The sequence below is a fragment of the Gigantopelta aegis genome, chromosome 11, assembly GCF_016097555.1.
Source record: "Gigantopelta aegis isolate Gae_Host chromosome 11, Gae_host_genome, whole genome shotgun sequence".
Taxonomy (NCBI): domain Eukaryota; kingdom Metazoa; phylum Mollusca; class Gastropoda; order Neomphalida; family Peltospiridae; genus Gigantopelta; species Gigantopelta aegis.
In genome coordinates, this window is record NC_054709.1 from 34,765,804 (window position 1) to 34,793,024 (window position 27,221).

Consider the following 27,221-nt stretch of genomic DNA (forward strand, 5'->3'; position numbering starts at 1 on the left):
TTTGTAGACGAGCCCTACAATTAACAAAATGTGTTACAGGTTTGTAGACGAGCCCTACAATTAACAAAATGTGTTACAGGTTTATAGACGAGCCCTACAATTAACAAAATGTCCACGGCTAAAACCCATACCATTGAAAAACCCACCTGAATATAGACCCAAGGCAAAAATTAAAAACTCCACGACATTGCCGATTGCTGTGGGCAACTGCAGGGGTTGATAGGTTAAACAAATGTGGTGTCCATTTTCAAAGGTTCAAACTAGAGTGCAACTTTTAATACGAAATTGTAAAATAACTAAACAAATCAAGTAACAATGTCTTGGAAGAAACAATTTTTTTTACTTATTATTTAGATTTGTGACACAAGTTTGTAATGAACTGAACACAGAGTTTAGAACACAAATCTATACATGTCATTTATATTGGAAACAATTCATCAAATATATTTAACTACATCACAGATAATATGATAAATTGCTTTTTACCACAGAACATAAACCAACAACAAAGTCAACAAGACTTCACACTTGTAACAAGTACAAATATAGATATCAAACATTTAATATACATTCATAAACAAAATTCTTCCAAACCCTAATAACATATATTACAGGAAGGAAGGAAATGCACTCAACACAGTTTATTTACTGTTAAATGGCGGACATATGGTTAAGGACCACATATTGAGAGGAAACCTGTCGCCACTTCATGGGATACTCTTTTTCAATTAACAGCAAGGGTTCTTTTATATGTACCATCCCATAGACAGGATAGCACATACCATGGCCTTTGATATACCAGTCATGATGCACTGGCTGGAGCGAGAAATAGCACAATGGGCCCACTGACGGGGATCGATCCCAGACCAACCATGCAAATGCTTTACCACTGGGCTACATCCCGCCCCTATATATTACAGATCCATGTAGTTACATACATTGCAAAGAAGGCTTCAAACATACTGATGTCATTTACATATTACGATGGTATCTCATATTACGATGGTATCTAATATTACGATGGTATCTCATAGGATGGTATCTAATATTACGATGGTATCTCATAGGATGGTATCTCATATTACGATGGTATCTCATAGGATGGTATCTCATATTACGATGGTATCTCATAGGATGGTATCTCATATTACGATGGTATCTCATAGGATGGTATCTCATATTACGATGGTATCTCATAGGATGGTATCTCATATTACGATGGTATCTCATATATAGCTTATTATACAAGCTTGTGTCGTACTGATTTTACTAAACGAGTGTCAGGATTTTTGTATTGCGAGAGCGAGGGTAATACATTAATCCTGACACGAGTTTCGTAAAATTAGTACGACTCGCACAAGAGAGTAATAATTTCTTTATTATCCATATTATTATTTTTCTTTTCTTTATGAATAATAAGACTCAACTCAAAATGTGATTCCACAACTAGAAGGAGATGACGTCATATTTCAAATGCACAATCTGAGCTAGGACTGGAGAAGCCATGTCATGTTATGACGTCGCTTCTCAAAATTACGTCATTACACTTGTTATTACACGTGTGCTTCGTATGATTATTATTAACTCGGCTATGTTGAACCATATGGATAATAAAGCATTTTCTGAGGTGAACAATACTGGTGACTGGCAAATCAATACTTAAACAAGTCTGACATATTTTACCATATGTAAAACTAAACATTTTTCCCTTTACCCGTTACCACAGAACATAAACCAACCAAGAAGTCACCTGACAAATGTGGCCGTTTACACGCTCTATCGTGTTTTGCCACCCACCTGTGAAAGAGATCACAGCGTAATAATATTATAACATGTTCGTTGGCAACACTGTGACTAACGATTTCCAGTGACAAACTTGTAATGTAACATGATTGATCAACATACTACAATGGCGTAGGAAGCTGCCAAAAAGTGTGTGTGTGTGGGGGGGGGGGGGGGGGGGGGGGGGGCACACTTTTACACTTATTATAAAGCAAATATAAAGCAAAATATCTGAAACGTGGGGTGGGGCACATGCCCCCCGCTTCCTACGCCAGTGTACTAGGTTAACATAATTCACTGGGACTACTTTTTCACTCGAAAATTTTCTTCACGTAAATTGTTAAACATATAGAGTATAGCAACTTAGACCATATTTACTAAAATAATATCAAAATAGTTTTACCGTAATAAACAATTATACGCAGAGCATGAAGAGTTATTCATAGATTCCTAAAACACATCTGTGAAATCAGCACATTGATCAAACGAAGAAATCTCACTCCAGTGGGCTCACAAGCCCTCACAAGCCAGAAGGAACTGGAGGGGTGGGGTGGGGGGGGCAAGGGCTGTGCCAAAATCAAGGGTGAAAATTTAAAATAAATTTCAATGTGCTAAGAGGTGTTGGTTAATCACTGTTGTGCTAGTGGATAATACAGATATTCAAGAAAGATGTTGGTTTTATGGTGTACTGTACTGTGTCATACAAACTTTAAAAAAAGAAAGAAAGAAATGTTTTATTTAATGACGCACTCAACACATTTTATTTACGGTTATATGGCATCAGACATATGGTTAAGGACCACACAGATTTTGAGAGGAAACCCGCTGTCGCCACTACATGGGCTACTCTTTCCGATTAGCAGCAAGGTATATTTTATTTGCGCTTCCCACAGGCAGGATAGCACAAACCATGGCCTTTGTTGAACCAGTTATGGATCACTGGTCGATGTAAGTGGTTTACACCTACCCATTGAGCCTTGCGAAGCACTCACTCAGGGTTTGGAGTCGGTATCTGGATTAAAAATCCCATGCCTCGACTGGGATCCGAACCCAGTACCTACCAGCCTGTAGACCGATGGCCTGCCACGACGCCACCGAGGCCGGTAAACTTTAAAAAAAAAAAAAAAACTATGGGTAGACAGTTGGTTTTATTGTGTACCGTACTGTGTAATACAGACATTTAACAATCCAGTTATGTGCAGATAGTTGGTTTTATTGTGTACTGTACCATGTAATACAGGCATTTAACAAACCAACTATGGGTAGACAGTTGGTTTTATTGTGTACTGTACTGTGTAATACAGACATTTAACAACCCAACTATGGATAGACAGTTTTATTGTGTAGTGTATTGTGTACTGTACCATGTAATACAGACATTTAACAAACCAACTATGGTTAGACAGTTTTATTGTGTAGTGTATTGTGTACTGTACCGTGTAATACAGACATTTAACAAACCAACTATGGTTAGACAGTTTTATTGTGTACTGTACCGTGTAATGCAGACATTTAACAAACCAACTATGGTTAGACAGTTTTATTGTGTACTGTACCGTGTAATACAGACATTTAACAAACCAACTATGGTTAGACAGTTTTATTGTGTACTGTACCGTGTAATACAGACATTTAACAAACCAACTATGGTTAGACAGTTTTATTGTGTACTGTACCGTGTAATACAGACATTTAACAAACCAACTATGGTTAGACAGTTTTATTGTGTAGTGTATTGTGTACTGTACCGTGTAATACAGACATTTAACAAACCAACTATGGTTAGACAGTTTTATTGTGTACTGTACCGTGTAATAGACACATTTAACAAACCAACTATGGGTAGACAGTTTTATTGTGTAGTGTATTGTGTACTGTACCGTGTAATACAGACATTTAACAAACCAACTATGGTTAGACAGTTTTATTGTGTACTGTACCGTGTAATAGACACATTTAACAAACCAACTATGGGTAGACAGTTTTATTGTGTAGTGTATTGTGTACTGTACCGTGTAATACAGACATTTAACAAACCAACTATGGTTAGACAGTTTTATTGTGTACTGTACCGTGTAATAGACACATTTAACAAACCAACTATGGGTAGACAGTTTTATTGTGTAGTGTATTGTGTACTGTACCGTGTAATAGACACATTTAACAAACCAACTATGGGTAGACAGTTTTATTGTGTAGTGTATTGTGTACTGTACCGTGTAATACAGACATTTAACAAACCAACTATGGTTAGACAGTTTTATTGTGTACTGTACCGTGTAATGCAGACATTTAACAAACCAACTATGGTTAGACAGTTTTATTGTGTAGTGTATTGTGTACTGTACCGTGTAATACAGACATTTAACAAACCAACTATGGGTAGACAGTTTTATTGTGTACTGTACCGTGTAATAGACACATTTAACAAACCAACTATGGTTAGACAGTTTTATTATGTACTGTACCGTGTAATAGACACATTTAACAAACCAACTATGGTTAGACAGTTTTATTGTGTACTGTACCGTGTAATACACATTTAACAAACCAACTATGGACAGATATATACTGACTTACACTCAAATTAGACAGGCAAAGAACCTGAAAGTCAGTAATATTAGGTTATGGACAATACCAAACAAAACCAGTGGGATGAACAACTATCAGGTGATCACATTAATATCAAAGAAATGTTCCCAGTAGTGATAGCTGTGTAATACTGGGGCGAACTGTTGAGCAATAAATTGGTTCTCTTTTTATCAGACAATACCACAGTGGTTGCCATAATAAACAAGCAGACATTACCTAATTCCAAACAAAACCTGGGTTTTAGATATAAAATCACAATGTAAATACACACAACATGTAAACACACATACTGTCAGAGACAGGAGATTTTCTGGCGACTCAGTCTTTACAGGATTTGTTTCAAAACCTAATTGCAACTGCACAGGAGCAGAGCGACTAATAGTAGGATGTGGTTATTTTGCAAATTGGAGGAAATGATATAGACGATCTTGAAGCTAGACCAGAATGAATCACAAAGAACATAATTTCGATAGCCGAGTGGTTGATTTTCGATGTTCAGTGCAACATCTTTGCGTGATGCAGTTGTTACCGAGCAGCACTTTCCGGTAAATAGAGCTTGTCATACCACAAGCACAGAGGGTTAAAAGAAAGTGCAGTAAATGTCTACAGTCGGGATGGGGTACATTTGAACGCTGCTCCACGGTCTCCCCGAATATTTCAGGAGTGTATGGGGAGCAGTCATTACATCATACTGCAAGCTCAGTTCAAGTAACAAGCTAAGGTCAAATTAGGAGCAACATTAAAGTGGTAACATATGCATTGTTGACAGGTAACCATGGAATGGTTAAGAATAGTATAAAGAAAAGATGTTATATATATATATATGTGGTTGTTAGCATTGGTAGTTAATCATTTTGATATTAATATCAGTAGAATATAACTGAAATAGTTAAAAATGATGTACATGTGAGCTTTTGTAAGCTACATAGTTGTGATTTCAAAGAGTAGGGATATTCAGTAGATCACATAGTGCAAGTGAAATTAATTTGCTACAAGGGTTGTCGTGAACTACTTACCATGTGGGGTTGACATAACATGGAGTATAGTAGTTTTGTCAATTAAAAAACCAGTCTTATCTTTCAGCTATCTGGTTTGGAGAGACCAGTCTTGCTTTTTCGGAAACGAGCCATCGAAGAAAGTCATCGAGGAATTGACAAGAGACAGATAACTAATTTAATCCTTTTTTTCATAGTTTTTATTGACAAATTTATGTGAAAACAAATGTTGGAATTATTATTAATCATGTTTTTGTATTAAATTAGGTTGGACGTTTCATTAATTTGAAGATTACGAAGGATTTGGAGCGAAACCTCGCTCGGAGAGAAAGAAAAAAAAGGCGATTCTTTTAATTAAAAAAATTAGACGTTAATGATGTAATTAATAAAAAAACAACGAAACAATTTTAAATAATTTTTTAGATTAAACTTAAAGTTTAAACTTTGATGATAGATTAATTTGTTAGTTAATTGTGTAGTAAAATTATAAATATATATTAAAGTAGTATATTAATTTTACGTAAGTAAAGACAAACACAACACCATTATGGGAATGTTTTAATTAATTGTAAGTGGATGTTTATTTAGAATTTGGAAAAAACTAATAATCATTTTTTTTTCAGAAATCATGCCGAAAGCAAAGTAAAAAAATCCGTCAAGAAAGCCAAAAGCAAATCAACGGCCGAGAAAAAGCGTCACGGCGGCAGCAGAGCTTGGTGAGGGGAGCATGGACATCACATCGGAGGCACTGGTGATGCCGGATGTACAGGTGCCTTGTCCTGTCGAACCGTCGCCAGGTACGAGTACTGCTAGAGCTTATGTTAGTGTTCATGATACAATCGGAATGCATGTCTCTCAAGGGGTTCGGGAAAATAGAAAAACAGATAATCCTAGTCAACGGGGAAGTAACAACCAGGGAGAAGAACCCGAATAAACTTGTGAGTATTGATCAATGGGTGGATGCATTCATTGTGTTTATGAGCATTTATGTCAATGCTCACCCAGAAAAAGTGCAAGAGATGCTGAAATACCGGCAGACTGTTAAACTTGTGAGTATTGATCAATGGGTGGATGCATTCATTGTGTTTATGAGCATTTATGTCAATGCTCACCCAGAAAAAGTGCAAGAGATGCTGAAATACCGGCAGACTGTTAAACTGGCGGCGTCTCGAGTATCTGGGCTTGGGTGGAAAGTATACGACGAGCAGTTCCGTCTAAACAAGGCACTGCACCCAACAGGCTCATGGGGGATGTGGACACCGAGTTGTGGCTATTGTGCATGATGCCCATGCAGACCATGCCCATACCACAAGTCAACAGAGAAACTCTAGGGGAGGGGGTCGGTGCTATGAGTTTAATTACAAAGGGTCATGTAGTCGTAACCCCTGCCATTTTTATGCATGTTTGCACAAGATGTGGGGGTATCCATTCACAAACCTCATGCTATGTTGGGCTGCAACAAAGCAATTTTCACTCACCAAGGGGGGTAAATATAGGGTCGCCCTTTTGGGGCAGCTCGCCCACCGGAAACTGTCATGGCGGATGCATCTAGCGACGGGAGTGACAATGAAACAGAAAACGACTATGTAGGCGATAGTTTTACTGTGATAGACGCATCTAGCGACGGGAGTGACACTGAAGCAGAAAACGATCATGTAGGCAATAGTTTTACTGTGATAGATGCATCTAGCGACAGGAGTGACACTGAAGCAGAAAACGATATGTAGGTGATAGTTTTACTGTGATAGATGTAGTGTCAGCCTACTACAGACTATTAGAGACATTACGGTAATTAGAAAGACAGGGGGTCTGACGTGACTTCCGCCCAGCACTCTTGCATCGTGGCCGCTGACCTGTTAAAAGGTTACATAAATTTGATGTTCAGTTCTCAACGTCTTGTGTCAGTTATTAATGTATAGCAATGTTCTAAACATGGTGTCAGAAAAAAGAAAACAAGAACTGAACGAGCCTGTTGATTCCTTTGTACTCACTTTGTGAACACTGTGAATACGGAGCATTGCATGATCAAATGATTAGAGACAGAATTGTTGTGGGAATCCTTGATGAGAAACTTTCAGAAAAATTACAACACGACTCAAATTTAACCCTTGAATTAGCAATAAACTATGTTCGTCAGTCCGAAGCTATCAAGAAACAACAATCACTACTAAGAGATGAAGTGCCAACATTAAAGGTAGAAAATGTAGCTCACAGTAATTTCATTCAAAAGAAGAAATTTTCACCACCACCTCAGAACAAAGGTACGAGTAAACATTACCGTAAACCGTATGTAAAACAACCGCACCCAAAACCTACATGTGGCAGATGCGGTAGGAATGCACATCCAAGAGAAACCTGTCCAGCTATTCATTCTGTTTGTAGAAAATGCAAGAAAAAAGGACACTGGGATACAGTTTGTCGAAGTAAACCTGCAAGAATTGCTCATGTTGAAAATGATCAGCAAAATATGTCTTCAAGTGACACTAATAGCGATCATGAAACAGAAAATACATATGCCTACCTTGGCACAGTTCATTCAGAAAATTCAGAACCATGGACAGTACATTTAGAATTAGGGGAAACATCTAAAGCTATCAAATTCAAAATAGACACAGGGGCAGATGTTACAGTGATTTCTGATGCGGTATATCAGGAAATAAATTCACCTAAACTTTCAAAACCAAAACGCATATTGTTTGGTCCAGCTAATACTGAGATTAAAGTGATGGGACAATTTGTTTGCAGACTAAAACTTCCAAAAGAACATTCTATTACAGTTCAAGAAATATATGTTGCAAAAGGCCTTACTTCATGTTTACTTGGTAGACCTGCAATCATAGATCTGAACTTGGTCCAGAAAGTAGACAACACTGAAACAGACACTGACAGCTATTGGAGAAAAAGATTTCCCAAACTGTTCACAGGTTTAGGTAAACTCCAGGGGGAGTATACTATTAAACTGAAGGAAAATGCAGTTCCCTTTGCATTATATACACCAAGACGTGTCGCTTTACCACTGATGAACAAAGTAAAAGCTGAACTTTTAAAAATGGAAAACACTGGTGTTATTTCACGAGTAGATGAACCGACAGACTGGTGCGCAGGAATGGTTGTAGTCCCTAAACCAAATGGAAATGTTAGGATTTGTGTTGACCTAACAAAACTCAATGACAGTGTTTGCAGAGAGATTCATCCTCTTCCATCAGTCGATCAGACACTAAGTCAAATGGATGGAGCAAAGGTTTTTACCAAATTGGATGCAAATTCTGGATTCTATCAAATACCTATGTCACCACAGTCTTCAAAACTAACAACATTCATTACTCCTTTTGGGAGATACTGCTTTAATCGACTACCTTTCAGGATAAGTTCCGCTCCTGAACACTTTCAAAAGAGAATGCAGAAAATTCTTGAAGGTCTCGAGGGTACCTTATGTCAAATTGATGATATTCTCATATTTGGGGCTACTCAGCAGGAACATGATAAAAGACTGGAAGCCGTTTTACAAACACTGGAAAAGGCAGGCATTACACTAAATGAAAAATGTGTATTTTCAAAGAGCAGCATTACCTTTCTAGGTCACGTTGTTGACTCGAGTGGTGTACATGTAGATCCAAATAAAATATCTGCAATAACACAAATGACTCCACCTACAAATGTTTCGGAAGTCCGTAGATTCCTGGGAATGGTTAATCAGCTGGCAAAATTTTGAAGAAATTTGGCAGACAAAACAAAACCTCTCAGAGACTTGCTTGTCAAAGACAGTGATTGGATATGGGGTGAGCCACAGCAATCTGCTTTTGTCAAAATAAAAAATGACATCAGTTCAGCTCCAGTTCTCGTACATTACAATCCAAATGCTAAAACAGTTATTTCTTCTGATGCATCATCATATGGACTTGGGGGAGTTCTTCTTCAGAAACAATCTGACGGCAATTTAAAACCAGTAGCTTATGCTTCACGGACTCTGAGTGAAACCGAACAAAGATATGCTAAAATTGAAAAGGAAGCATTTGCTATTACTTGGTCCTGTGAGAGATTCCGTGATTTCATACTTGGACTGGAATTCCATATTGAAACAGATCACAAGCCATTGATTTCACTGCTTGGTTCGAAAAACCTTGAACAGTTACCTCCCAGAATCCAGCGATTTCGCATGAGACTTATGTCCTATAAGTACACAATTTCGCATGTTCCAGGGAAATGTCTTTCCTCTGTGGATGCACTTTCTAGAGCTCCAGTAAACTCTCAACCAACCAAAAGTGACAAAGATCTTCTTGAAGACACAAACATCTATATTGCTTCTGTACTTGCAAGCTTACCTGTAACAGAAAAGCGTCTGGATGAAATCCGATTCAATTTACAAATTGATCCGGTGTGCTTGCATCTTATGTCATTTTGTTGTGATGGCTGGCCAGAATATGACAGAGTTCCCAATTGTATTAGAGCATATTGGCCGCATCGGGATGAATTGACTGTTATTGATGGACTACTTTTAAAAGGGTCACAACTCGTAATTCCTTCAGCTATGCAGCTAGACATTCTTGAAGCTTTACATGCAGCTCACCAGGGAATTAATAAGTGTCGTGCACGTGCGAAAAATTCAGTTTGGTGGCCAGGTCTAAACAGCCAACTAGAACATGTTGTTCAAAATTGTCGCACTTGTGCAAACTTCCGTTCTTTACCACGCGAACCTCTGATCACAACCGAGTTTCCATCTCGCCCATGGAAAAAAGTTGGAACAGACTTATTTGAGTTACATGGAGAAACCTACTTATTAGTCGTTGACTATTATTCTCGATACATCGAACTTGCAAGACTCAACAATGACACCACTTCAGGGGCTGTCATTAATCATTTGAAGTCTATCTTTTCCCGTCATGGAATACCAGATATCATAATATCAGATAATGGTCTGCAATATGCTTCTCAATCTTTCAAGGAATTCGCTGAAAAGTATTCGTTCACTCACATTACAAGTAGCCCGCGGTATCCACAGAGTAATGGGGAAGCAGAACGTGCAGTTCAGACAATCAAACAACTGATGAAAAAATCTAAAGACCCTTACCTCTCTTTGTTATCTTACAGAACAACACCACTTCAGAATGGATACTCTCCATCACAGCTACTTATGGGGAGACAACTCCGGAGTAACTTACCAGTTCATCCTTCTGTGCTTACACCAAATCTACCAGATCCAGCAGTACTCCACAATGCTGAGACGACCCAAAGGATTACACAAAAACAAAACTTTGATTTGCGTCATCGTTCACACAACCTACCTGTTCTTCGAGGAGGAGAAAGTGTGCTTGTGAGAGATAATACCACTACTATAAAAGCACGAGTTCTAAAACGTGCAGATACACCCAGATCATATTTCGTTCAAACGCCAAACTCTGTTCTTCGACGAAACAGAAGACATCTTGTCCAGGTCTCAGAGAGTCCGCAAAATATTGTTTCATTTCCAAACAGATCTGATGTGTCTCCAAATACTAACAGTCTGGCAGATGGACAGAAACCTCACGAGAATACTAATGATGTTGGTCATCCTAATGGTGTTAAAACTAGATATGGCAGAATGTCGGTCCAACCTAAAAGACTGGACTTGTAGAAATGTTGTTAATATCAAAATACTAGTAGTAATTAAAATATGTGATAGTTAAATATTCATCCTAAGAACTGACAAAAGAAACGAACTGTTAGGAAAAACAAAAACATTGAAGTGGCAAATATTTCTATATTCCATAATTCATTTCAGTATTTTCATTTATTTTCATTTTTATAAATAATTTAGAAGTTAATGAAACGAATACAATTGTATTGTAATGCGGCCATAGATGTACTGAATAATTATACACACTAAATGTAGCATGGAAAGATCTGATATTATCAGACTGAGAAAGGGGGATGTAGTGTCAGCCTACTACGGACTATTAGAGACATTACGGTAATCAGAAAGACAGGGGGTCTGACGTGACTTCCGCCCAGCACTCTTGCATCGTGGCCGCTGACCTGTTAAAAGGTTACATAAATTTGATGTTCAGTTCTCAACGTCTTGTGTCAGTTATTAATGTATAGCAACGTTCTAAACAATAGATGCATCTAGCAACGGGACTGACATTGAAGCAGAAAACTGGATTATTTCGAACTTTTTTGGGACTTGAACATGTGGCAACACATTGTGACGGAGACAAACATTTATGCCGAACAAGAAGGAGAAAAAATCCCCCACCAACCTACAGTGTAGACCAACGGACATTCCGGAAATGAAATCATTCATTGGATTGTGTTTTGGGATGGGAATACTGAGGTTGCCTGCCAGAAATTACTATTGGGGTGTTGGAAAGTTTCTGTTCAAAACAAATTACAACAGCATCAGGAAAGGGGCAGAGGCCACGAGGTACAAATTTTGGATGTGTGCAATGACAGATTGCTGTGCATGTTGAATGCCAGTCCAAGCACATTATGGGATGTTACGGTGCCTGAACTGCTGTCAAAACATTTGTGTACATATCAAGTGACAAACCTGTATATATTTTCATTTGAATACTCGCCTGAACTTAATTTTGTTGTTGTTGACAATTCCATGGATTATTGCAGTGTAAATAGTGTGTATGTGCTCTTGGAAAATCAACCTGGATACATATTTTGATCAGTAAGTGTATAATAAATTATTTGTCTTACCATGAATGAATTCAGTGATGTTTTACAAGGTTTGAATCATATACTGATATGATGTGAATCGTTTGCTTGCAGTATAGGCACTTTTGACATGTGAACTTGAATTTTTCGTAACTCCATTATTTATTGGTGTATCTTAGATACTTTGACATCATAATGTAGATAATTGAATTGCCTACATTTAATACACTGACAAATCACCTCTTTTAGCATGTTTTCATTCAGATATTTTGACATCAATACAAATTTCTTTTTACTACCATATTATTGTATATAATATATATAATACAATATAAATATTGCATAACATTTATCATAAAGTACAGTTATAAAGGGCATTCAATTCCAATTTTTTTTTGGTATTTTCATTTATATATATAACTTGATAAATAAATATTTTATGGCAATTTATTGTAAACAGCGAATTCCCACACACGTTTCCAGAAATTCTCAGATATTGGAGGTCACATTCACATGTGGGTTGCAGAATGAAATTGTACACAATCATGTATTTCCTGTTTTAATGTAATTTCAACAGCTTTTTAAAATAAATATATACTGTGTCACAAAATGCTGGTTTGTTATATTTAAACACTAGTATATATTAGTTTAGTATATAGTATAACTAAGGGAATTAACTCTGTTTGAAAGGGATACAATTCATGCGAATGTAAATCAATATTTTTTAACATGTTACAGATAGTTTCTTTCGTTTGAGGAATGAATTAAAAAGTAACTATTTTCTCCTTGGTCGAAGTACATAAAGGTTGGTAATTTGTATAAGTGTTTGGTAGGGGGCGCTGTTAGTGCATTATATAAGGAGGTGGCAATGTGGGTTTTTTTCTCATCTTGGTTGTGGTGCATGCAATTTACACTGTTTTGAAAGTATATCTCACATTAAATTTGTGTTGTCTTTTTATAGGTTGGCGAACCGTGAGAATATGCAGATGAAGGTGAAAAGCCACTGGAGGGGTAACGGCCAATTATAATTCGTTTAGAGGTTTACGTTGTAAGAGTGTGTGGATTTCAGACTTTTGAGTATGTAATAAACTGTGGTATCTCAGTATGTGCACCACACAGTATGCCACTTACTTGTCATTTTGTTTTATGTATGGGGGGAGGGGGGAGGGAGATGAAGGAGAAAGTTTATTTGTTTTGGTTTGTGTAAGTGTGATTGTGGCAACCCCGAACTCCTTTATTAGGAAATGTACAGGTTCACCCGTACTTGTGTGTTCTGGTCAAAAAGACTTACAACACCTAAAAGGAATGCCTTTACCATTGGTAAAAGTAATCGTTCTCACACAAACTGCTGATGTGAAAATACGATCATCATTATTTCCAAATCTGTTGCGCATTAAAGGAAGGGGTAGGACTTTCCTTTGGCACCGTCACGTATAAAGAACACTATAAATACTTATCATAAATAAGAGTTATGGTTATGGACAAAAATGTGGTACGTTATAGCTGTAATATTTATTAACTTTTAAAAATTCATTCTACTGTATTTGTAATAGTTAATCATCACAATATACTTAAATACAGCTTAAAGTGCACTTTGTTTTAAAGCTAATAGAATATATTCCATTAAATGGGCTATTAAAGTCAATAGATTATATTCCATTAAATGGGCTATTAAAGTCAATAGATTATATTCCATTAAATGGGCTATTAAAGTCAACCCTGCTTTCTTAGCCACAAACTCACTATAAGACTGACCCTGTGTTTTTTTCAACTCGCTATACCGTAAACGATAATCCTCAGGTTGCAACTCATAAGCCCTCAACACTGCAGACTTAACTAGGTCACACTGACTTGCTCGCTCATCACTCATTGAATTATAAGCTGCTAGTGTCCGGTTACATAACATTTTCTTGTGTTCGAAGTTTGTGATGGGACCAGTCGTTATGGGTGTTGTGAAGGACTTGCCTTTTGAAAACATAGGAGTTTTGTTGGGTAACGATTTGACTAGTCAGTGTTGCCAGCCGCAAGGTGACCAATTGTTAATTGAAGACGGCCCTTTACCAATAGAAGAGTGTGAGGTTGATGAGTGTCACAAGTCAAGGTTGTGATCTAGATTAATTGTGTAGTTGGGGATCTCTTGTGACAAGAGGCAGGTCTATCTGTATATTTCCAGGTATAATATGTACATTGTGGGTTTGGACTTGTGGCAAGTCTTATCATTATTTGGTTAGTGTGTATTATGTACATTTCCCCAAAGTAAAGGAGTACTGAGCAGGAAGGTTGGGTTGCACGGGCGTATCGCTTGAGGCAATCTTGCTGCATTGCAGATATTGGTTAGCCAATGGGAAAATGGGTTGGGTTAGTCCCAAGGTATAAAAGTAGTTACAGTATTAGAGTAGAGCGTGCACTACATAGGTCGGTGAAAGAAACGTACCGGAGCAGGTTATCTGGGTTAGAAGTAACCGTGAGTAAACATTAGTATTGTTTTGTGTGTATACGCTGTTGATGTAACTTGATATATAAGTTGTGTGTTTATTTGTCCAGGTTGAATATTGTGTATAACCAAGATTACCAGAGATTGTTATAAAATGTGTATAGAATTGTGATGAGAGTTATACTATTACAGTGACCGTCTGATGCCCGAGTGGAGGGGTGCATAGCGCTGTGGGTTGACATCGGCCCATATGATGGTAGACGGTTGGTGACACAACATAAACGTTGTCGCAGTGGATGACAACATAAACGTCGTGGTGGTGGATGACAACGTAAACGTCGTCGTGGTGGATGACAACGTAAACGTCGTCGTGGTGGATGACAACTTAAACTTAAACAATGTATGCTTGTGTGTTAGTTATAGGGTAAGTGGGGATTTTGTTTGTTTAGTGTAATAAATTGGGTTTTTTTAAACTTCTTGTGTGTTGGTGGTCTTTTTAGTTATCAGTTCGTGACAGATGAGACTAGATATCCTGCGTGTGTAATGACTAGGGCTATGGCCAGAAGGGTAGCACGAGACCCAGAGGATAATTGTGATTTGTCTGACACGTGTGTGAGCCATGAAATTGGAGTGGATGAGGTTATGAGTAAAATGGTAGGTAAGTCAAATGACGAATTTAATGTGGTGGAACCTGTTGATCTCCCGCAGAGGGGAATTGAACCAGTTGTGTTTGATAGAGGGGCCTTACCTTGTAATAGACGAGAGTTAATCCTAGAGCAGGGGGCTGATCCAAATTTGTTGGCAGCTCACACTACATTGTTAACTGAGGGTGAGATGGAGGATCAGATGTCAGGTTATTATATGGACAAGGCAGTATTAATGAATAAGAGTGTGGAGAAGGTTGTGCCTGATAGTGAGGAATGTGTGACAAGATGTAGAATTCTGGTGCCCTCCAAGTACCGTCCGTCATTGTTATTGTTAGCACATGAGGACGTGTTTGCTGGCCACTTGGGGCGGAATAAGACTCATAGTAAACTTGCCTAAGAGTTTTATTGGAAAGGAATGTTTGCAGATGTCAGTAAGCATTGTATGTCATGTCATGTGTGTCAGGTTGTGGGGAAACCAAATCAGCTAATTCCTCCCTATCCCCTGCAGAAGGTTCCCATAGTTGGGGAAGCTTTTTCAAAAGTGTTGATAGATGTCGTGGGGCCATTACCGAAAACGCGTTCAGGCAACCAATTCTTGTTAACAATTATGTGCTTAACTACGTGTTTTCCAGAGGCGATTCCCTTAAGGAAGGTTACTGCGTCGGTTGTAGCTAGTGCGCTGCTTAAGTACTTCACGTATACGGGTTTACCAGGTGAAATTCAAAGCGACCGGGGTACGAACTTTATGAGCAGGTTAATCCAGCAAGTACTGTCTATGTTAGATATACGCCAGATTCGTTCTGCTGCATTCCACCCTGAGAGCCAGGGCGCAATAGAACGTTTCCACTAGAGCATGAAAAGTATGCTCCGCTGCCATTGTTTCGACAATGGTACTGACTGGTACTAGTCAATCCCTTTCGTGTTGTTCGCAGCACGGGATGCGAATCAAGGATCTTTAGGATTCACCCCATTTGAGTTGGTCTATGGGCATTCAGCCCGAGGCCCTCTCAAATTGTTAAAGATAGTTGGTTAGACAAGGATAATGCTGAAAACCTGCTGATTTATGTAGGGAGAGTTAGAGATAGGTTGTGGCAGGCGACCGAACTAGCTAGGAAGCATCTGAGCTATGCACAGAGCAAAATAAAATCAGTGTTTGATAGGAAGGCTAGGAGTCGGGAATTTAAACCAGGGGATAAGGTGCTGCTGTACCTTCCCATTAAACGGGGTTCATTACAGAACAGGCATTTCGGTCCCTATGTTGTGCACAAACGGGTTAATGAGACAGGGTATGTGATAAACACTCCTGATAGGGTTAGGAAAAGTAGGTATTGTCACATCAATTTGCTAAAAGGTTATTTTGACAGACTGCCGATAGTTCCAGTGCTACCTGTCCAAATTGAGTCACTCAATTTCCTGTGATGGCGTCAAGACTTCAGAGATCAAATTAACCAACAGCCAGATTCTAGCAGACTTGAGTTCTTGTCTACAGCACCTTGACAGCCCCCAGCGAGCAGAGTTGACTACGTTGAGATAAGACAATGTTTCCATTTGTCAGGACTTTCCCACGGTTACCAATACCTTAATCCAAGATGTGCGCTTGGAACCCAACGCTACACTGATTCGACAGCATGCCTATCGGATAAACCCTGTAAAACGTGCGGCACTGAAAAAGGAGATAGATTACATGTTGGAACACGACATTCTGGAATCATCAAAGAGTCAGTGGGCATCACCTGTTATACTAATTCAAAAGGGAGATAACAGTTTTCGGGTGTGTGCGGACTTACGTCGTGTGAATCAACTCATCAAGGCAGATGCCTACCCTCTACCCCGCCTTGACGATTGCATCGACCGAGTTGGACATGCTCAATACATCACCAAATTGGACCTATTGAAGGGTTTTTATGCCATTCCGTTAACGGAGAAAGCTAAGGACATTCTGTCGATCATCACACCTGATGGCCTCTTCCAATTTCGAGTGATGCCGTTTGGTTTGAAGACTGCCCCTGCTGCCTTTCAAAGGATGAACCATGTGTTATCAGACTTAGAAAACGTCAGTGTGTATCTGGACGATGTGGTGTTAGCTACCAACACTTGGGTTAAACATTTAACCGGTTTGCAACAGATATTCAGTCACCTACAGAAAGCCAACTTGACTGTGAACCTGGGCAAATATGAACTCGTTAAAGCTTCAGTGACCTACTTAGGTCATACTGACGGACGTGGTTGCGTCGCCCCACTGCAGGCCAAGACACTAAGCATCAGCCAGTATCCTGCACCGACCAACTGTCGTGAAGTTCGCCGGTTTCTTGGTATGGTCGGTTATTACCGACGTTTCTGTGCTAACTTCGCCACGGTAGCTGCACCCATCACAACGCTGCTAAAGAAGGAATCGGAAGTTTCAGTGGTCAGATGAATGCGAGAAGTCATTCAACCGTCTCAAGCAGATGCTCTCGTCTCCCGTGATGGCAGCACCAGACTACCGAATGCCTTTCAAGCTGGCTGTGGATGCCAGTGACGTGGAAGCTGGAGCTGTGCTGTTCCAAGAAGACGAAAATGGACTGGACCATCCTGTAAGTTTCTTCTCCAAAACGTTTGACAAACACCAGGTGAACTATTCCACTATAGAGAAGGAAGCTTTGGCCATGGTACAAGCTCTGAAGCATTTTCAGATTTACGTAAAATCGGTATTGCATCAAGTGATTGTCTGTACTGACCATAATCCGCTTATAGTAAATCACAACATGAAGTGCATAAATAAGTATTTATGAAAAGCAATTTCCTGTTCTCTTCTTTCACTAAAAAACCCAAACAAAAACCACCTAATTATACTATATGTGACAACAGTTACATATAAAATGCTTTGGATAAATTCAGAATGTAAATAAACCTTTTTCTTTCTTCTTTTTTTAAAACAAGAACTATTCAAGAACTATGACTGGAAGAGCTTCATCCACCATTCACAGGTTGAACAATGCTCCAGGAACGTCGACAATAGAAAAGTGCAAGCACTGAACTGTCAGCTCGTGTAACATGTTCATTACATGAGATGGACAGACAGACAGAATATCAAAAAAGATACTTAAACAATCCACAGGTGGTTAAAATTCAATTAGGCAACATGGAAATAAGATTAAGAGGTCACTTGGAAAAGCAGGGCTGGAACAATTATTTCAAAACTCACTGGCCCCGTGGGCAATTTTTTTGGTTGGACAGTAGTAATAATGAGACGATGTCTCCAGAACCCCCAATCTTGACCCCTCCCGTAAAAGACAGCACGATCAGATGAAAGTAGCCATTAGCCCAGCGAATTTCATAACACCAAACATGCCCGAATGGATACTGACCACTACCAATGGTTAATAAAATGTACTAATTTAATAGCCAATGCACTGGTCACCGAGCACGAGAGTGTCACGTGGACAGATCCCACCTCGTCAAGCCGATTACACAAACCACTCTACCGTGTAAGAACGTGAACAAATATACAAATTTACAGATTTTTTTATATTTTATTTTTGACTATAAGATGACATCATTTTGATGTTAGCATGTGATATACGGTTACGTATGCAGCAAGTCCGATTGCATCCTCTGGTGATTCATGTCAGAGATGCATAAGTTTTCGGACATGTGGAATCATACCTATCTATTTCAACTGTTTCGAGTTATTTTCTGCATGGAGCTTAAGTCTGCCACATACGTTTGCCATACACCTGGAATCCTAGCTTAAAGGTGTTTTTTGCATGCCTTGCATATTGTCGATGTATTTTCAGTTGCAGCATGTTTTACGAGTATTATAACAGCATGGGTTGTCATTTAAGAGAATCGAACAAGAGGAATCTGAATTAGTATAATCTATATTTAGTACTGATGTATTTCCGTATAGCTTTATGTCAAGGGGACCTTGTCACACAGGTTGGGCAGAATATAATTTTTGTTGATGCAATTTCCAGGTAAGATTAAAATTATAATTATGAACTATTTTGAAATAATAAGATAATAATGCAGAGATACCAACCATTCCGAATTTGATGAATTTATCCTGAAATCGAAATTTTTGGTTTAAATTACGCATTACGAATCGAGACGAAAAAAGACGAAATGGGTCTTCAAAATGTTAGTGGGAACATTTCAAACAAACACCCACAGAAAATGGATCTTTGCACAGGGAGATTAGTAAACAGTTACACCAGTGGCAACATGGTGTATTGTTAAAAAAGACGTGTTTAACAAAAATACAAAAATGAATACACAGAACTGTGGTCTGTTTTATAAGCAGTCCAAAGTGAGTGAATATCATGCATTCTGCGATATTTGTACTACAGACATTAATGTGTCGAGATGATTGCCGACATCACATAAATTTAAAAAAGCATGCCAATCTTGAAAAAGTCAAATTATCGAACAAAACAGTAATGCTATTTTTAGGCAGTCATCCGACTGATCAGTGATTCGAGCAGAATATTATTTTAACAATTTGAAGTGGTCCAGTCAGCCCATCTTCCACAGGAGCATATTACTTGGCGATTTCCTCATCTCTTCCTCGGTGCATGATTCTATGTGACCATGGAGACGACCTCCACACCCTATCGCCTGTTAGGCCAGGGTTATTAACTGACTCGGTGTGCTCTGGGGTCCCCGAGACAGGAACTGTATGTGAATATATGTTTCATTATGTGTTTTTTTGTATATGTTTAAGTCAGACTTTGAAATGGCAGCTATCCATGCAATGGAACAGTCATTTCCTAATACAGACATCAAAAGCTGCATGTTTCACTACACACAGGCCATTTGGCGCAAGACCCAACAGATAGGCCTAGCCGAACAGTACAAGAACGACGATGCCATGAAAACCTGGGTGAGACAAGCTGCGGGTCTGCCACTACTTCCAGTGAATGAGGTCCAGAACACGATGACGCAAGATTTCCTCTTCGCATGTGGAATCACTTCACCAATGACTTCCCAAGAACGAACTACAATCTGGAAGGTTCCACTCGAGAGTCAACAGGCTGCTTCCTCATGGACATCCCAACATATACAGATTTGTGCATTTGATCAAGGGGATAGAGAAATGTGAAAGAGCAAAGTTGGTGCAGTTGAATGCTGGAGCTGCACCCCCACCGAGGAAGAGTCTACCGGGACTCAAATGCTGGAGCTGCACCCCCACCGAGGAAGAGTCTACCGGGACTCGAATGCTGGAGCTGCACCCCCACCGAGGAAGAGTCTACCGGGATTTGAATGCTGGAGCTGCACCCCACCGAGGAAGAGTCTACCGGGACTCGAATGCTGGAGTCTACTGGGATCTCGACAACAGAGTCCGTCACCTCAAGCAGCAACTCACTGACAGAACCAAGACACCTCTGCAGTACATGGATGCCATTGGTCACCTCATGAAGCTGCAGTGATTGTGACATTGTGAGTGTAACATTCTGAAAGAAACTGCTGCTTAAATGGACATTTGCACTTGTATGTGTACTTGAAAGAATGAATATTTTAAAATGTTGAAAAATGTTTTGCTTTTTGTGAAATCAACATATTTAGATGGAGACCTTTTCTAATTAATTACAAGTATTCACTACATTCAATACATGGATTATTTTGATATTTGTCATATTTGCATACTTTATGTGTTAAGCGATATCTATACCATCTATACAATAATAATCGGTTTCCAAATAATCTGGTTCATTATAATGACTGAGGTAACAACATACATGTCAGTAGGATCATTGAACCATATCTATTGTTCTTTTAGCAGTTGACCAATTGGGAATTCGACCAAATGGGAGTAAGCCCTAGCGCCACTGTAGACAAGAACCCGAGTAAAAAGAAAACAAGACGCTCTAGACACCACAATTGTAAAAATAAGCGAAATCATAAAGTAACACTGAAAAACAACTTGTGTTTAATGTGAGTTCCCGACAGCTGTCTGAAGTTGAATCAAAACTTTTGAAAAAAAGGGTTGTCATTTTGCCCCCTCCCACCTCACTACGATTTAATTTGTGAACGTCAAGACATGAGAGCTTTTCATAGACATCTTAGATTGAAGGAATTTTTTCTCGATGCTCCTAGTAAACAGATTCTCCCCCCGTTCTTTATATATTAAGAACATGGACTCCCCCTGAAAAGCGTGATGAGACCGTAGATGTATACTGTCAGTCTCAGAGTCTACAACTTAAAAGTCATGTACCCACCAGTCCGAGACAACCTTTCTACAGTAGAACGTCGTCAAGCCCTCCAATTCCTTAAAAGTCATGTACCCACCAGTCCGAGACAACCTTTCTAAAGTAGAACGTCAAGCCCTCCAATCCCTTAAAAGTCATGTACCCACCACAGTCCGAGACAACCTTTCTAAAGTAGAACGTCAAGCCGTCCAATCCCTTAAGTCATGTACCCACCAGTCCGAGACAACCTTTCTAAAGTAGAACGTCAAGCCCTCATATCCCTTAAAAGTCATGCACCCACCACAGTCCAAGACAACCTTTCTACAGTAGAACGTCAAGCCCTCCAATCCCTTAAAAGTCATGTCCCCACCACAGTCCGAGACTACCTTTCTAAAGTAGAACGTCAAGCCCTCCAATCCCTTAAAAGTCATGTCCCCACCACAGACCGAGACAACCTTTCTAAAGTAGAACATGAAGCCCTCCAATCCCTTAAAAGTGACCCAGACATTGTCATAGGGAAGGCAGACAAAGGTGGAGGTATAGTTATCTGGAACAAGGAGGATTATATCACTGAATGTGAACATCACTTGAAAGATAAAGATGTGTATGTAGAGGTATACGGAGACAATTTCCAGAAAATACACCCAATACAAATCAGAAAGCCATAGAAGATACTAACATCCTGGGAGACGGAGAAACTACAACTGTCCTTAGTATAGCTGATCAGAAAGCCATCGAAGATACTCACATCCTGGGAGATTGAGAAACTACAACTGTTCTAGTATAGCTGATCAGAAAGCCATAGAAGATACTAACATCCTGGGAGACGGAGAAACTACAGCTGTCCTTAGTGTAGCTGATCAGAAAGCCATCGAAGATACTCACATCCTGGGAGATTGAGAAACTACAACTGTTCTAGTATAGCTGATCAGAAAGCCATAGAAGATACTAACATCCTGGGAGACGGAGAAACTACAACTGTTCTAGTATAGCTGATCAGAAAGCCATAGAAGACACTAACATCCTGGGAGATTGAGAAACTACAACTGTCCTTAGTATAGCTGATCAGAAAGCCATAGAAGATACTCACATCCTGGGAGATTGAGAAACTACAGCTGTCCTTAGCATAGCTGATCAGAAAGCCATAGAAGATACTAACATCCTGGGAGATGGAGAAACTACAGCAGCTGTCAGAAAGCCATAGAAGATACTAACATCCTGGGAGATGGAGAAACTACAGCTGTCCTTAGCATAGCTGATCAGAAAGCCATAGAAGATACTCACATCCTGGGAGATGGAGAAACTACAGCTGTCCTTAGTGTAGCTGATCAGAAAGCCATAGAAGACACTCACATCCTGGAAGATGGAGAAACTACAACTGTTCTAGTATAGCTGATCAGAAAGCCATAGAAGATACTCACATCCTGGGAGACTGAGAAACTACAACTGTTCTAGTATAGCTGATCAGAAAGCCATAGAAGATACTAACATCCTGGGAGATGGAGAAACTACAACTGTTCTAGTATAGCTGATCAGAAAGCCATAGAAGACACTAACATCCTGGGAGATGGAGAAACTACAACTGTCCTTAGTGTAGCTGATCAGAAAGCCATAGAAGATACTAACATCCTGGGAGACGGAGAAACTACAACTGTTCTAGTATAGCTGATCAGAAAGCCATAGAAGATACTCACATCCTGGGAGATGGAGAAACTACAGCTGTCCTTAGTATAGCTGATCAGAAAGCCATAGAAGATACTAACATCCTGGGAGACTGAGAAACTACAACTGTTCTAGTATAGCTGATCAGAAAGCCATAGAAGATACTAACATCCTGGGAGATGGAGAAACTACAACTGTCCTTAGTATAGCCGATCAGAAAGCCATAGAAGATACTCACATCCTGGGAGATGGAGAAACTACAGCTGTCCTTAGTGTAGCTGATCAGAAAGCCATAGAAGATACTCACATCCTGGGAGATGGAGAAACTACAGCTGTCCTTAGTATAGCTGATCAGAAAGCCATAGAAGATACTCACATCCTGGGAGATGGAGAAACTACAGCTGTCCTTAGTGTAGCTGATCAGAAAGCCATAGAAGACACTCACATCCTGGAAGATGGAGAACCTACAGCTGTCCTTAGTGTAGCTGATCAGAAAGCCATAGAAGATACTACAATCCTGGGAGATGGAGAAACTACAGTTGTCCTTAGTATAGCTAACGTTGTCCTCCATAACAACGAATTCGAATTCATGGTATGGTACAGTATGGTATGGTATGGTATGGTGCACAATAAAACTGTCTACCTATAGTTGGTTTGTTAAATGTCTGTATTACACGGTATGGTACAGTATGGTATGGTATGTTATGGTGCACAATAAAATTGTCTGCCTATAGTTGGGTTGTTAAATGTCCGTATTACACAGTACAGTACACAATAAAACAAACTAACTACCCACAGTTGTTTTTAACTATCAAGCAACTGCTGCAATCTTCAATTGTAGGTTTATCTAGATGAATTTCATTGTTGTTATTGCATTGTGTTTGACACAGGCCCACAGGTGTTCAAAATAAACACTTGTATGTTTGTCCTGACATTTGAAAATCTGCTCGGACAAGCAAAGTGTACCTCAGTGGTTGTCCACTGGACAAGTACATTTGTTTAATGCAGTTTCATTGTGAGCAATCAGAAATATGGTCTTTGTACTTGAGTAAAACAAAACATTATTTGGACGTAAAACTATTGGTGGACAAAGAGATTTCTAGATGTACTTGTCAGGTGAACTAATTAAACATTCTGCTTATTTCTATCACTGGTTACAATGGGATAATAGGCATTCCCAGCCATATGTTCCAAATATCATATTTCAAATCTCAAATATCTCAAATCTCAAAATGTAATTGTGGTACAATAAAAATAAATAAAAAATAAATAAAAATAACCTTCAGCTTAAATATATTTGTATCAGAAGACTCATGTCAGTTTTTTATTCATATACATTCTTCTTTTTCTGCCAGATATAATTTGGGGGTACTAATAAAAACAAAACAGACAGTATGGAGAAAACTTGGAGTGTTTTCTCTTTTATAGATACATTACCTGTCCTCAAACAAGGACAGCCGGTACACTCATATCCGTGGCGACAGATTTAGACCACACCTTTAAAGAGACAGTGTCCTTTGTCGCCTTTCCGTCTTGGAATCACCGTATGTATCCGGTGTTTGACATGCCATTTAAAGATGGGGCTCCATCTTTGGATGAAGATGTTCACCGTCTTGGGAAGTCGTCAACTGTGGATTTGACGGACAAACAGGTCCAAGCCATGGATACTGCCCAGAGACATTGCTTGTTTGTGTTGTCTTACTTGGACGTTTTCCTTGCTGCGATGGCCACCCAGGCAAAAGATGCACGGTGCTACGCGCTGTTTCAACAATCGGTGCAGATGCGGGCTTTCCTGACGTCTTCGGTTACCTCTATGTCATCGATGTTGATGCAGTACCGTCGCCAGGCTTATCTGAAAAAGTCAACCTTGGATTTCCAGCATAAGAAGGAGCTGTTAGCTCAACCGTGGTCCGCAACAAAGCTGTTTGCAGGCAAGGTTTCTGACGTGGTTACGACCAATGATAAAGACCAGCAGTCGACAGCAACTGTCAAAGCTTTACAACTTATTTCGACGTTGGAATCCACGAGGCGAAAGTCTACGTTCACTGTACAACAACCATCTAAGCGCTGGAGAGGTTCCTTTCGAGGTCAACCTTCTCGACGGTTTCCGGACAGACGACCATCCGGTCCTCCCGCTCGAACCCAGGGGAAGCCGACGTTGACGCCAGCCAACCAATCTTGGACTGCTCAGATTGTCTCGACCTACAGCTGCCCCTGATTTTGAACCAGAACAACGACTCGGTTTTGACGCTTCCAGTGTGCAACACACCGGTCGAAATATCCATGGTCGGAAGTCGACATCGCTGTTATTGGTGAAACTGGGAGACACTTTGCCAAGATCCGTTTGTCACGTCGATCTTGAAGACAGGGTATCGTCTGCAATTGTACCGGCTGTCCTTGTTTGAGGACAGGTAATGTGAAAAGAAAAGTGCCCCTACTACTAGTACTGGGTGGTTATGGGTTACACAGAGTAAGTGCCCCTACTGCTAGTACTAGGTGGTTATGGGTTACAGACAGTAAGTGCCCCTACTGCTAGTACTAGGTGGTTATGGGTTACAGACAGTAAGTGCCCCTACTGCTAGTACTAGGTGGTTATGGGTTACAGACAGTAAGTGCCCCTACTGCTAGTACTGGGTGGTTATGGGTTACAGACAGTAAGTGCCCCTACTGCTAGTACTAGGTGGTTATGGGTTACAGACAGTAAGTGCCCCTACTGCTAGTACTAGGTGGTTATGGCTATTTATCCTGCAACCACCGTTTCTATTGACAGAATATGATGACTGATAAAGCAACCACCGTTTCTATTGACAGAATATGATGACTGATAAAGCAAAATGATATCCTGCTACTAGCAGGCTATGACGTTTGACGTCACTCATGTGACGTTACACACATAACTACATTACAAAATCGCTCAATTGACCTCTAGATCATCGCACAGTGTGGCTGAAATAACAGAAATAATAGCTCTTCCCCATAATTTTTATGGTCTGCAGGATAAAGATATTAACTACATGTAGTTAATGATGTCGGATATCTACTTTATCCTGTTCAGGCCTAATGAGAAATTTCCCATTCTTACCTTCACATGATAAAACCGATATCCGACGTCATTAACTTATAATTCTCTATTTATTTCATTGTATACTGTTGTATTTGCAATAACAAGTAAAATGTGTTATTCCTACTTCTGATTTCTTGTAAGCATCCCAAATCATTGCAGAATTTCCCATTCTTACGGTCACAGGATAAAGCAGATATCCGACGCCATTAACTACCGTAGTTATTCTCTATGAAATATGTTAAAATTCAACACTGAATTTTGACAAATTTTAAACAGCAGTTCTATTACTAGAATTCTTCTAAAAATAATCAAAGTCTATCCATTAATTTCCAAGATTTTAGTGTACGTAATTTTACCCATCGCACCCTCTGGCAGAAACCCTGCAACCCACGAAACCCAAGGAACCTAGTACATCACAATATGTTTCCTGTTACTTTTCTAGTTTTGTATTGATTTTTTCTTTTTCATTTATACATTCAACAACCCTATTTTAATGCCCCATTAAAACAAAACAAAACACTAATAAAGAAATTCTGAACAGTCTAGAAAATACCATGAAACAGGAAGGAAGGAAATGTTTTATTTAACGGTGCACTCAACACATTTTATTTACGATTATATGGCGTCAGACGTATGGTTAAGGACCACACAGATATTGAGAGAGAAAACCCGCTGTCGCCACTTCATAGGCTACTCTTTTTTCGATTAGCAGTAAGGGATCTTTTATATGCACCATCCCACAGACAGGGTAGTACATACCACAGCCTTTGATATACCAATCGTGGTGCACTGGCTGGAACGAGAAATAGCCCAATGGGCCCCCCCCGACAGGGATCGATCCCAGACAGACCGCGCATCAAGCGAGTGCTTTTACCACTGGACTACGTCCCGCCCCTCCCATGAAACAGAAGACGCTTGCAGTACATCACAATCAACAATACGTTCCTGTTACTCCTGTTACTCTTTCTAGTTTTCGCTTGTTTTTGGTGTCGGCAGGTTTCATGTGAAGGGTTCGATCACCTAAGGGTTTGGAAGCCCTATGCACAAACCAAATATAAATCTCAATAGTAGGGTCAAAATAAGCTGAAAATACCCCAAACCCTAAAAAAATTTGCAAGAAAATGTTTTATGATGTTTTTTTGTACTATTATATTTGGAGTACATCATATCAAAAGTTGGACGATATTGGACCATTGGAAAGGGTCAAAACATGACGTCAAAGAAAGATGGCTGCCA

At 39.5% G+C, this 27,221-nt stretch overlaps 1 protein-coding gene across 2 annotated transcripts; it reads left to right on the plus strand.

The window, feature by feature from the left end:
• Window positions 1-2,810: 2,810 nt before the first annotated feature.
• On the plus strand, window positions 2,811-15,178 carry LOC121385591. 2 transcript variants are annotated; one of them, XM_041516332.1, is made up of 3 exons: window positions 2,811-6,166; window positions 12,973-13,022; window positions 14,638-15,178. In XM_041516332.1, exon 1 carries the CDS (start codon window positions 3,105-3,107, stop codon window positions 4,326-4,328), a length of 1,224 nt encoding a protein of 407 aa, XP_041372266.1. In that variant the 5' UTR covers window positions 2,811-3,104; the 3' UTR covers window positions 4,329-6,166; window positions 12,973-13,022; window positions 14,638-15,178. The 2 variants fall into 2 exon arrangements, with proteins under 2 accessions (XP_041372266.1, XP_041372264.1); XM_041516330.1 differs by lacking the exon at window positions 14,638-15,178 and having other exon boundaries at window positions 12,973-13,784.
• The last annotated feature ends 12,043 nt before the right edge of the window (window positions 15,179-27,221 follow it).